The 13300-nt window shown below is 40.3% G+C and overlaps 2 protein-coding genes and 1 long non-coding RNA gene across 7 annotated transcripts in view; 1 reads left to right on the plus strand and 2 right to left on the minus strand.

Annotated features, from left to right (window-relative positions):
- The window catches only part of LOC138819786 (uncharacterized), a 149102-nt gene that overhangs the window by 44352 nt on the left and 91450 nt on the right, over positions 1-13300 (plus strand). The window contains exon 3 of one of the 4 annotated variants that reach the window (XR_011369635.1): positions 6747-6807. The exons of the other annotated variants lie outside the window; for them this stretch is intronic. This is a non-coding gene — a long non-coding RNA (uncharacterized lncRNA). The remainder of the gene's footprint in view (positions 1-6746; positions 6808-13300) is intronic. 4 annotated transcript variants of the gene reach the window in all.
- Positions 4669-6192, minus strand: LOC138819795 (olfactory receptor 2Y1B-like). 2 transcript variants are annotated; one of them, XM_070011331.1, is made up of 2 exons: positions 5391-6192; positions 4669-4757 (listed from the first exon to the last, which is right to left on the minus strand). In XM_070011331.1, the coding sequence occupies exons 1-2, from the start codon at positions 6190-6192 to the stop codon at positions 4705-4707; spliced, it is 855 nt and encodes a 284-aa protein (XP_069867432.1). In that variant the 3' UTR covers positions 4669-4704. The 2 variants fall into 2 exon arrangements, with proteins under 2 accessions (XP_069867432.1, XP_069867431.1); XM_070011330.1 differs by lacking the exon at positions 4669-4757 and having other exon boundaries at positions 5257-6192.
- On the minus strand, positions 9632-10561 carry LOC138819797 (olfactory receptor 2Y1B-like). Its single transcript, XM_070011333.1, has one exon. It carries the CDS (start codon positions 10559-10561, stop codon positions 9632-9634), a length of 930 nt encoding a protein of 309 aa, XP_069867434.1.

The raw sequence follows: 13300 nt of genomic DNA on the forward strand, positions 1-13300 counted from the left end.
GCTGAAATGCTGAGGGACAGCGCCCAGGCCCAGAGTTCAAGCCCCATGACCACCCCCCCCACACACACACAAGGAACAAAACTGATAAATTGATATTTTGAAAAAGGAGAGAAAATGATATTTGATAAACTGGAATTAGGACAGACATAAAATATTCTTTTATATAACTGTTAAAAGTTATTTATTTACTTTTTTGTTTTATTTTCCTTTTTTAGACAAGGTCTTCCTGTGCGCTGGCCTTAAATTCAAGGTTCTTCTGTCTCATTCTTCTGAATGCTAGGATTATGCTTGATTGTAGGCCACCACATCCATCTAAAGGTTGATAGTTGTTGAGATAAAATATAAACATGATTTAAAAGTAGGCAAAAAACAAACAAAAAAGGATCAACAGAATCCTTTCCTATGATTAGTATGAGTAACTTTGGGCAAGAACTGTAAAGGCAAAGTTTACACATCCAGTTTAACAGGGTGTGTGAAAAAGATTTTTTTTTTGAATGGCCATGATAGAAAAGCACATTCTCTCACAAGTCCATTGACAAGACCCTCACAAATCAATCACTGAGCAGCTTATGCTGAAACTGCACTTACACTGAAAAAAAATCACTGAAGTAAGAAGCAATTGATGAGACAGACAAGATTTTGATTGGATTAAAGGATTTTATCTTGGCTTGGAGACACACCCCAGTAATCATAGCACTTGTGAGGCTTAGGCTTGAAGATTATGGAGCTGAGGTTATACTGGACTACAAGCCAAGACCCTGTCCAAAACAAGTTAAAAATATGTCAAAATTTAAAATCATATTGTAAAGCTGAATTCTGAAATCCTTACCCAAAAGACCACCAGAGACTGTCACCAATGTAAAAGCAAAGGAGCCTTTATTGCAAGCTCGAGCTTGGTCCTCTGCGCACTCGGTAACCCCTAAGAAGCCCCGAGCCCAGGGTTATAGTATTTTTTATACACTCTTTAGGGAAGGCAGGGACTTTGTATACATCATAGCATCTTACAACAAATTATTACATATCGCGGGAAAATCATAATACAATTCTATAGTATGATTGGCGCACTGCAAAGCAGAAACAGGTTGTTGGATAGATCAGAGGCTGATGTACTTTAAACTGGTTGGCTTGCACCATAGGGAGTCTCAAGGAGATACTTGCTAAACTGCAGGGTTCCTTTCTTAAACAAACATCACCTGTGGCCTGACTGGGGGGGGGCGGGGGGGGGGGGTCACCATGGCCTCCAGCACCTGCCTGCCAGCCGTTTTCTCAAGGATTGTTAATGTTCCGAGTCACCAGAGAACCGCTTCCTCTGTTCACTCCCAGGCCGGGCTCATGGTCAGCTGTATAACTCATACTTCAGAAGATGACCGCTAGCTCAAGATGGAGTCACTCAGGCCTCAGACTCTTCAATATGTGTCCAGTTTTGGAATTACAGGGTTATGTTAAAAAGTCGCTATGCCATAGAACAGATGGAGTTTTGAAGGCATTCATGATGTGCTTGAACCTCAGTTTCCCCATTAATAGGTGATATTACCATGCTGTATCCATTACAATTGTTTGTGGATTAAGAATATAATGCATGTGAGGCATTTAGTGTTAGTAGACATTCAGTAGCTTTATTTAAATATAATCATTTATCCAATGTTTCCTCTTTGTAAAACTCTGGAAAATGTAACCTATGACCCCAAAGGACTCTCCATTCTAAGAGATAGACAGATGTTGCCTGAAATTATTACATTTAAAATTGTAAGGACTAGATTCTATCCTTTCATCTTAAAATAATTATGGGAAACAGTACAAGTATTTAAAACCCTGTTTCTTTATTCAGATTGACTTACATATAATTAATACTATTAGTTACATTAATGATATAATTATTAGGGACGATGATCTTACGTGTGATCATGAAGGACTGTCACTTTACAAGAGGACGAGCAAAGTCCTCTTAGATGAATTGTTCCACGGAGGGAAAAAATGATAGTCACACTGCATGTAGCACTCATGATACCCAGATACACTTGTTGGAAGTCTGGCATCCATTAACCCAATTAAACCTAGAATAACTTCAGTTAGAGTTATCATTGTCTACTGCTTTAATTGAGATAGAAGTCCCACATCGAACAATATATTAAAATATACAATGTAATTTTTTTGGTATTTGCGGAAGTGCATTTCAATCATTTTAGAATATTTTTATTTTCTAAAACATATTTGATGCCCTTTTGTGATTTCTACTCACTTGTTTGAGATAAGAACTGATGCATTCTCGCTGGAATTAAGAGGCTCTTTCACCTGTGATCTTTTGTGTGTATGCTGCTTTCCTTAGCATACTTCTTTTCACGGTTCATCCATGTAATAACATGTTTCAGCACATCTTTCTTTTTCATATCAGGTAACTCGTATTTTGTGGCTATGTCATGTTTTCTCTATCCATTTCTTTATTGATGGACCTTTGGATTGTTTTATCCTCTGGCTATTTGGAATAATTTGCTATGAGAGATTTATGATGGATTTCTATCTGTGTATATGTATAATCTGTATAATCTGTGTATATATCTATAATAAAAGCAGAGAAGGTAAACATGAAACAGTGGCAGGGACCCACCTGTCCTGGGGCCCTGGGACAATAGTTAAACATTTTTAAGTCACTGTAAAATACTGTTAATAGTCCTGCTACTAATAGTGCTTTGTTGTAAGCACCTTTCTGAAAGTTTACTTTTTTCTTTAATTATCTGAGGCTTTGGAGGTTAGTAACACTTAACTCCTTTATTGACAAATGCCAGACTCTTCTCCAACATGCCATTTTCTAATGCTATTTTTCTTTTTTTTTTTAATTTTTTTTGGGGGTCCAGTCATGGGACCTGAACCCTGGGCCTGGGCGCTGTGCCTCAGCTCTTCAGCTCAAGGCTAGCACTCTACCACTTGAGCAACAGTGCCACTTCTGGCTTTTTTTCTTTTTGCTTATGTGGTATTGAGGAATCCAACCCAGGGCCTCATGCATGCAAGGCAAGCACTCTACCACTGAGCCACCTTCCCAGCCCCATATGTTGAGTGCTAGCCTTGAGCTGAAGAGCTGAGGGACAGCGCCCAGGCCCAGAGTTCAGGCCCCACGACCGGAACTCCCCTCCACCAAAAAAAGAATCACTTACAATTTCTGACTCTTGCCTACCTCTGTTAATTCCTCTAAATGGCCCTATTTATTCTCCTATGAGATTCAATGTATTATCCATCATTTTTCTTACCTTGGGACTCAGAAGGTAAGAAAATATTATTATCTTGAACTCATAATCCTTTCCTTTAAAAATCTATTATAGTGCAATTTATACATAAAGATCACACACATAGCTTTTTAGAACACTAGCGTGAGCAAATGGTGCACATGAATCGTATTCATTTAAAAAGTCCCGTGGAAGTCATCATGCAGGACGAAGTTTGAACAAGGGTTTTTATTAAGATACAAGCAAGAGCATGTCCTGTGGGACTCTCCCTCTCCCTCTTAGTCACTGGGAAATTTCTTTCTGGTCAGTGTTGCCAGCGCTAGCCCCTGGTGCTCCCTGGACTGTGCTGTGCCACCTGGTGCAGAGCTTTCCCTCACATTCCCAGTTAACAGCAGCATGAGAAACCTGTGAAACTCTTACCTTGCACTAGATTCAAACCTTCCTTGTATTTTCCTTTCTGGTATTCCAGAATTTACTTTGCTAATGCAGAAGCCCCTTTGCCCTGTCAGTTTTTAGAAGTTTATTTTCCTTTATCTAAAAATTAGAAAAAAAAATCTTGCCTTATAGATTTTCTCTGGAAATCTTATAGAGTCCCCAAGTATATCTAAACATAATAAAACCTGGATGCTTTTCTCTTACCTCTGCTATATGTTAATTAGGTTAATAAGCTCCACCAAAGGGTTCACACAGAGCTAAGGTTTGGTGCTGAGAATTTCTCCATCTTTTGTGATATGTACAATTACAAATTATAAAATGTGACAATGTGTCTTCAAGATAACACTGTAGAACTCTCGTCTGCGCTTTTGAAAGTTTTATAATGTTCCTTTTATGCCTTGTATAATTTTGACCTGTTAGTATAAGACAGAGGCCTGTGTTTTCTGTGTGTATAATCTCTTATATCAGCACCTCAGTATATTCACAAAATATTAATAAGCACCTAAATAAATACATAAAATATTAATGAGATACATTATGCTACAGTAACTGTGGGCAATTCAGTATGCCATTTTCAGCAAGTGACAGGTCATCCACACGGAGTAGACATGAGGGTATATTATGTTTAAATAATTATTTAGACCAACAAGATCTAACCAGTCATGTACAAAAGATTGTATCTAATAGTGACACACTATAAACATCTTTATTCACTTACTGATGGACATTTAGGTTAGTTTTTTGATCTTACATAGGTGGAAAGGCTTTTAGAAACACTCAAATGCTGCTGTCTCTTTACGCACTGATTATATTTCCTTTGAGTGTAATAGGATTATAGTATTATAAGGATTGCTGGGTCATATTGATTCTGCTTCTATTTGAAGCCATCATTCATGTACATAGAAAGAAGTGACAGTGGACCAGATTTGGTGGTACTTACCTGTAATCCCAGCTATATAATATGAGAGATGGGAAAGATGGTTTGACATCAGCCTGAGCAAAAACATTAGTGAGATCCTGTGTCTGAAACTGTCCTCCATGTGTTGGTGCATTATCCATTATCCAAGTTATGGGAAGATGAAATCAGGAACATTTTGCTTAGCTCTGGACAAAAGCAAGATCGTATTTAAGAAATAAACTAAAGCGAAAAGGGCTGTAGGCTTGGCTCAAATGGTGGAGTGCTTGCCTAGCAAGCATGAGTCTCTGAACTCAGACCCTCCAAAAACAAATGATGATGGTGGAGTGTGAAGACTCAACTATCTCCCCAGTTTGGCTTGGGGCTACTTGGGTTTCCCAAGCCTTTTCCCTGCCAGGATTTCTCTGTCTCATTTTTTACTTGTGTTACTCTCATTTGTTCTTTCTCCTTAAATACATCACTTCTTCACGAGTTGTAGTATAAGTCAGATCTGACTTTGTCCTGAACAATAAACACTGAACTAGAAAGCATTTTTAGAGATCTTCACATCCAGTTGTCAAAAGAGGAAGGCATCAAAATCCTGAGGTCTATCAAGGGTTGTTTTCAAGTGACTCACAGAGCTGCAGAATAGGATGGACTCCAGGTTAAGAGCCATGACAGAAAATTTACTGATCTTCCTTCCTCCTCCTACCCCACAGCTTTGCCTCTCCTTAGCACCTTCCACAGAGCCCCCTTCACATCCTTGTTTCTCAGAGTATAAATCAGAGGATTGAGCATGGGAGTAATTATAGTATAAAAAAGGGCAACAAACTTCCCCTCACTCTCAGAATAACTCTCCTTGGGCTGTAAGTATATGTACATGGCTGAACCATAAAAAAGAGACACCACCACAAGATGGGACCCACAAGTCCCAAAAGCCTTTTTCCGTCCAGCTGTTGACTTGACCTTCACCATTGCCCGGGCAATGTGTGCATAGGAGCCTAGAATTAAGGCTGCAGGCATGGCAATCATTATGACTCGAGCCACAAACATCTTGGCCTCTATTCCTCCTGTGTCCTCACAAGCCAGCTTCAGGAGAACAGGCAGCTCACAGATAAAGTGATTCAGGCGATGGCCACAGAGAGGCATGGCCATCATGAGGCTGGTCTGAATCAGAGAGTTCACGATGCCCCCCACCCAGGAAACAGCAGCCAGTGTCTGGCAGAGGACAGGGTGCATGATGGTCGCGTAGTGGAGCGGACGGCACACAGCAGCGTAGCGGTCAAAGGCCATCACCACCAGCAGCATGCACTCAGTTCCACCCAGGGAGAGAAATATGATAAGCTGGGCTATACACCGTCCATAGCTGATGGTCTTGTCAAGTCCAGAAAGATTCACCAGCAGCTGGGGCACAGTGCTGGTGGTGTAGCAGAGATCCAGGAAGGAGAGATGGGAGAGGAAGAAGTACATGGGCGTGCGCAGCCGAAGGTCTGCTCGAGAGAGAATGATGATGGTGGTGTTGCCAAAGAGAGTTAGGGAGTAAAAAATGGAAATGAAGACAAAAAAGAGAAATTCCAGTTGAGGCCAATCTGAGAAGGCCACCAAAATGAAGCCATTATCTAAACTGGTGTTGAGTCTTCCCATGACCTTTCACCTGCAGGAGTAACAAGACAATTCAATACCTCCTATGGAGGATGAGATTTACAAATCTTACATTGTATTAATCTCCTAAATACCCCTTAGTGGAACGTTTAGATGATTAGATTACTAGATTGAGAGTAGTATAGCTTATGACTGAACCCTGCTTGAAGACCTTCTGTCTATTTGTTTCATGATATTATACAGGCCACTCAGTTCTTTGGATGTATATGCTTCCTTGTTTGAAAGCAGAGATAATGTACTGCCCTCCTCACACTAATGAGACTAAAACACCAGGGTTATAATGTGGAAACTGATTTCCCAAAATACAATTTTTTGGTAGGGAAGCAAAATATTGTAGTGGATCACCTTGGTTCTACACAAAGGAAGCTTTCACCCATCTGATTGCAGCCCCTAATTATCGCAACCAAACCAAAATACATTATGTGATTTATGGTAGAAAACAATCCAATAGATTTTGCACTTGATGAACATTCTACAAAGACAGAGTCTTAAGACCCGGTAGCCGCTTGGTTGAAGTTTTTATTTTTTTTTTCTAGCCCTGCAAGAAAAAGCGTCATTATGACACTATGCAGGAATTAAACATCTGTGTGACAAATGGTGAGTGCCTCGTGTTGCCAAGTGTCCGGCCTTCTAATGTCCCCAGGGTACGAGTGCTAATGGTTTGATCCACAGAACCACCCAGGCCCAGCTGAACATTGGCTTTAAACCCGACCTGGAAGGGATGTGAGCGACCACTTCACTACAGCTCAGTACAGCTGAGTTCAGCGCAGACACTTCCATACAGCTCCCTTGTGTTCCTTGCTCTGCGCCCTTCGTCAGCAACACACTGCTGTGCTTATGACACCTTTACAATACCTCACACAGCTTTTCTTCATTCTTCCCAGCAAGGGTCTGAATCATAGCAAACCTCCAAGGGAAACACTTCCATTCTTAAGGAGCAACTATGGCTTACTGTCCACAGGAAGCATGTATAGGTAGATCCCGTACATTCCTAGTTCTTCTTATAACTCAGGTAGGCTTTGGCTGTGGTCACACTGGCTTAAGCATTGGTCTAGTGCATGGTGGCAAGCATGGAAGGCTGTCTAAGGAGCACACACAATAAACAGCCGCCACCTTGTTGCTTGGTACAGACAGTATTTTGACATTTACCTATTTGGTTTATTTAGTTTTCTACATTATAAAGATCATTGATTGTGTTTATAGCTTTTTTAACCATACTTCTGTCTAGGTGTGGGTGCATTATCTTCATAAATATATACTTGTTGATCAGAAATCATGTTTTACTATTTTTCCAATAGCATGTAGTACTATATCCACTGATTTAATGATATTGTCAGTCTACAATGTAGCCATGTTCTAATAATAGAATTTAATAGTCTAGCTGGGCATAAGAAGAGCATACACAGCTTCCTTCCTTATACCATTGTTCCTCTGTATATTCTCAAGTTGAATTGAATTTCATTTCCTCCAGTTATACATACAGGTATAGCTCCTTTATTACTGCTAAGGAGATTAATCTACCTGTTGAACTTAATTAGGTACCAAAGCATCCTTCTACCTGTCTCCATCACCACCTGCTCTTCTACAGACTCACTCAGACTCACCACCTTCACTTCAGTCAGATCCCACAAATATTTGGGGGTAATCTGCAAACCTCTTCTATTTAATGACTGAGCACAATCTCCAGTACAAGAGCAAATAATCAGAGACTGATTTTAGTCAGCTTGGCCGACATTCAAAATAACTGCTTGTTTTTTTTAGTTTTTTTTTTTAATTATCGGTAAATGAGTTTATGAATACAAATAGCTTGTTTTCACTAACTGGTCACACATAACATCTCCTTCTGGGTTCCCTTCTATTGCGTATTCCTCAAAAAAAAGTTTATTGATATATTTCCACAGATCTGACCATGCCCCTCTTCTGTGTCTGGCTCTGATGCCTACAGTTTACTTTGTTTATTGTGGTCTTGGCATCATAGGATTTGAGTTTGGAAGGAGCTTCAAAATGATTTTAAGTCAGCTTTCATGGTTTACATCCAAATGACTTGTTTTCCTACGTTTATGAACTTGGAGAGAGATGTTTTTTGAGGTGTGGTGTGTGGAGTAGAGAGTGGGTGGAGAAGTGATACAGAGTTGGAGTCTGTGATAAACGTGTTTTGTATGAACTCACCGTTACTCACTGGGGCCTCAATACAAGGGACCCCAATGGAAATTTCATGCCAGAATATTTCTTGTCTAGATCTTAACTGTGGAGCCAGAGTGACTCAGTCAATACTCACCTGGAATTCAAAGAAAGAAAACTGCCTCTTTTAACTCTGTCAATTCTAGTTGCTTCAAAGGAAATAGGAGGCCAATAGGAGACCGGTGATATTTATAGATGTCTGCAGAAGACACATTTATATTCGATTGAGGTCTTGCTCTGTCCGTGAGAAGTTATGATAGCATGTGGCATTACCTGCAGAGATGTCTGAAGCTCATACTGTTGGGGTTGGGAACATCCTCCTCATGGATCTTCTTCTGTAGCTTGCCCTGGTCAACTTATCATCAGCTAGTTTATTATCAGACCTCTCTCTATCTGTCCCTAAGTCTGAGCTGCTGCATCATTAAAACACCTCCTGACCCTAAGACTGAGCACACCAATTTTGCATATGGGCATTGATAATTCTTCCCTAAAGCAATGTAAGGATAGTTGTTTACCAAGTATGTCCTTAGAGACCCCAGAGAGCCATCATGTGGCAATTATAAGTTACTGATTGGCTCTCCAAAATCAGCTTTCCATGCCTCTATTTGCTATTCCCTTTAGGCGGTGTTAACCAAAGTGATGTACTTGGTATTCCATGAACATACCTTCTTACTTGCTCTAGTGAGTTTACTGTGTGTAATTCCTTACCTTTCCCTATGTTGATCCTCATCCTGTCAGATATCCACACAGAACAAATTCTGTCTTTAGGAAGACTACCACGCTAGCTTTTATGTCTGTTTTGATATCCCTTTAATTTACTATCCTAGGCCATAGATCTATTTGTCCTACCATTTCCTTGCAAATGTATTGTTCTTTCCATAAAAAGTAGAAAAACACATTGCCATGCTATTTTCATATGGAATTCACTCTTTTGTAAAGATCTCAATGTATATTCAAATGTAATAAATCTTTGATTGTTTTTTTCTGGTATTATTTGGTCTTTAGATTTATCAAAAAAAGCACACCTAACAATTCACAGAACCTCACTCTCCTTTACAATAAATACAATTACATGTGTTCACTACAAATTACAAAATATGATATAAGTATCTCAAAGGAAAAGCCAAAATTTCGACTTGCTTTTTTTTAAAACATTTTGCAATCTTCTCTTTTCATCATTATACTTAATCAGTTTACAGAATCCTATTTTTCTTTCAGAGATGTTCTCGTATTTCAGCACCTAACTCAACTTTCTTCCTAATACTATCCACAGAGCCCCTTTCACATCCTTGTTCCTCAGAGTATAAATCAAAGGGTTGAGCATGGGGGTGATTATGGTATAAAAAAGAGCCACAAACTTCCCCTCACTCTCGGAATAACTGCCCTTGGGTTGGAGGTATGTGTAGATGGCTGAGCCATAAAACAGACAAACCACTAGGAGGTGAGATCCACAAGTACCAAAAGCCTTTCTGCGTCCAGCCATTGACTTGACCTTCAGCACAGCCCTGGCAATGTGTGCATAGGAACCTAGAATCAGTGATACAGGAAAGACCAAGATTACAGCACCAGCAACAAACATATATGACTCTGTTCCTCTTGTATCCTCACAAGCCAACTTCATGAGAACAGGCATCTCACAGAAGAAGTGATTTGGACAATGGCTACAGAGAGGCATGGCCATCAGAAGACCTGTCTGAACCAGAGAGTTCACCAGGCCTCCCACCCAGGAAACAGCAGCCAAAGCCTGGCAGAGTCGGGGGTGCATAATGGTCATGTAGTGGAGTGGATGGCACACAGCGGCATAGCGGTCGAAGGCCATCACCACCAGAAGCACACACTCAGTTCCACCCAGCGTGAGGACAATGGAGAGCTGGGCCACGCACCGTCCGTAGCTGATGGTCCGGTCAAGTCCAGAAAGATTCACCAGAAGCTGGGGCACGGTGCTGGTGGTGAAGCAGAGGTCCAGGAAGGCGAGTTGGGAGAGGAAGAAGTACATGGGCGTGCGCAGTCGAGGGTCTAGTCGGGAAAGGACGATGATGGTGGTGTTGCCAAAGACAGTCAGGGAGTAGAAAATCAAAATGAAGATAAAAAAGAGAAGTTCCAATTGAGGCCAGTCTGAGAAGCCCACCAAAATTAAGCTCTGTCCCAAAGTGATGTTGCACCTTCCCATCGTCTTTCACCTGTACGAAAAGCAGAGGACAATTCAATTACCCCCTAGAAAGAACACGAATTAATTTCTAGTTTTACAATATCCCCTCAACAGTCCAGAATGCAAGTTTTACTTTCCATTTTTTTTATTCATTTCAGTTTTGTAGAGCCTTTTGTTCTTTATTTTGCTCATTGGATCAGCAGTGATGGAACCTTTCCTTAACACCTAGACCTGCTGCCTTTTTCTTTATTTTAGCTAGATGACTCAGTCATGTGGTTCTGATGTTCTCTTCAGTGAAAGTAGAGCCAAAGTGATGCCTTCCTTCCAGTATTTATATGAATGAGCACCCCAACAGATGTGGAAACTTAAAAAAAAAAATCAGCTGGGTGCCGGTGGCTCACGCCTGTAATCCTAGCTACTCAGGAGGCTGAGATCTGAGGATCGCAGTTCAAAGCCAGCCCGGGCAGGAAAGGCCGTGAAACTCTTATCTCCAGTAAACCACCAGAAAACTGGAAGTGGCACTGTGGCTCAAGTGGTAGAGCGCTCTCCTTGAGCTGAAGAGCTGAAAGACAGCACCGAGGCCCAGAGTTCAAGCCCCACAACCACCACCATCAACAACAACAAAAATTAAAGTATAAAGTACAGCATTTGGTATTCTGTATTGCTTTCTTTTGTTCTTTTTGATGGTCCAATTAGTAAATTAGGACCCAGGACTAAATGAAATGTGATCTCAACTTTGACCTCTGGGTACTCATTTACTTCCTTCAGTGCATATAGATAGTGCCCCAGTCCTGAAAGTCCTGCTCATGATCAGCTGTCAGATGTCACCAAACTCATAGTAGTGAAGATCCATCTTCAGAAAAAAAATGTGATAAATATATTTATTTTAATAAATTATAATGCTCTATATTTTCTTCTAGTTCTCCAATTGGTAAATCCATCCCTTATTTTCCCTCCCAGGAAGAGTTGTTTCTTTTTCTACTTTGGACATTCTTTTCCTAAGCTCTTTTTAAAAAATCTTCTAAGTAGTTTTACAGGGGAGGTGTCATTTAACAAAATAGTATATGAATACTGTGTATCTTGATTTCTGACACCCCTTCAGTGATCTCATTCCCCTTCCACCCACCATTTCCTTTACATTTCTCATTTTGTGATATAAACAATGAATTCTTGACTGTATTCTCTTCCCCCACTACCTTCATTGTCTACTGCTCTCCCTTTGTCCTTCCCTCCCTGCAAGTTCCTGGTGCTCATTTTGTTGGGTTTGACTTAATCTTCCTAAATAAATGTACTATTTGAGCTCTCCATAGCACCAATTATAATTCAATCAGGACTGCTTACATGCCACCCAGCATGTTTACTTATTGACTTAGAGGCATATTCTGGCTATCACTAATGAAAGAAACCATGCAACCTTTGTTTCTCTGGGACTGGCTTGCTTCACTTAATATAATTCTTTCCAGCTCTTTCCATTTCCTTACAAATGGTACACTATCATTCTTTCTAATCAGCGAGTAATATTCCACTGTGAGTATATATAACATTTGTTGTATATGCTCCCCCACATTGGTGCCATTCCTGGTGTGCATAAATATCCCAGAGATACATGTTTCCTGAGCAAGAGGAGAGAACAGACAAATCCGTGGTGTTTCTCAGTTGGTGGCACAATGTCTATTTAGTGTCCCTGCTCTGTATCTCATCACTAACTTGTATCATAGCACCAGAAGAAGCACTATCATGTAATTGAGCAAAAACTTCAAATCATGATTAGGTGATATATGTTAAAACAATCCATAAGAATTTGAATTTGATAGCCAGGCACCGGTGGCTCACACCTGTAATCCTAACTACTCTGAGAATCACAGTGCAAAGCCAACCTGGGCAGGAAAAGTCTGTGAGACTTTTATCTCCAATAAACCACTCAGAAAACCGGTGCTGTGGCTCAAGTGGTAGAGTGCCAGCCTTGAGCTGAAGAACTGAGGGACAGCACCCAGGCCCAGAGTTCAAGGCCCATGACTGACCAAAAAAAAAAAAAAAAGAATTTGAATTTAATGAAACAAAAGCAACCATGACCAAAGTGCCTAAGAAAAGATGACTCTGAGTGGGGAAAATGGGACGCAGTTTCCAAACCTCATTCGAAATCATATAGAAGGGAATAGACCAAACTTGTAGACTTCAGAGCCAGTTACCAAGAAACTAAGAGGCATAGATGTCCTAAAGGCATACTGAATAAAGTCTAAACACAAGTCAACAGTGTCTAGTTGAGCACCGAATTTAACAAAATACACCAGGTTAGGCAAAAATGATAAAAGAACCTTGACCTTTGGAATCTATTAATGGAACCTAAAAATCATTTTCTCCCAGTGTCTCCCTGATACATCCATTCCCTCTATAGGATGCCAAAATGCAAACTCGGTTTATGAATCCCCTGCTTCATTTCTTTTCCATCTAGTCTTTTCCCACTCCGTCCCTCAGCTCCATATTTTCACTATATGTAGATAACTATGTTGGAGTCTTTGATCCAGCCTTTATATAGTTCAGAGAAGTGTAATGTCTCATGGCTAAAATCTGATCAGTAAATTGCCCTGCTTGCATAGGATTATACTTTTAGTATTCTATACAAGTTCCTGGCTGTAGCTTCTGGTTAGAAAATTGACTAAATATATAGAACCAAATGACTATAAAACCAATGCAGCATCTATAAGCATCCTGAGTGAGAAACCGGTGTTTCTAATTCAGCTAGAACATAATTAAAGACAG

The sequence above is a fragment of the Dipodomys merriami genome, unplaced genomic scaffold (genome assembly GCF_024711535.1).
Source record: "Dipodomys merriami isolate MVZ:Mamm:240054 unplaced genomic scaffold, mDipMer1.0.p SCAF_819, whole genome shotgun sequence".
Lineage (NCBI taxonomy): Eukaryota > Metazoa > Chordata > Mammalia > Rodentia > Heteromyidae > Dipodomys > Dipodomys merriami.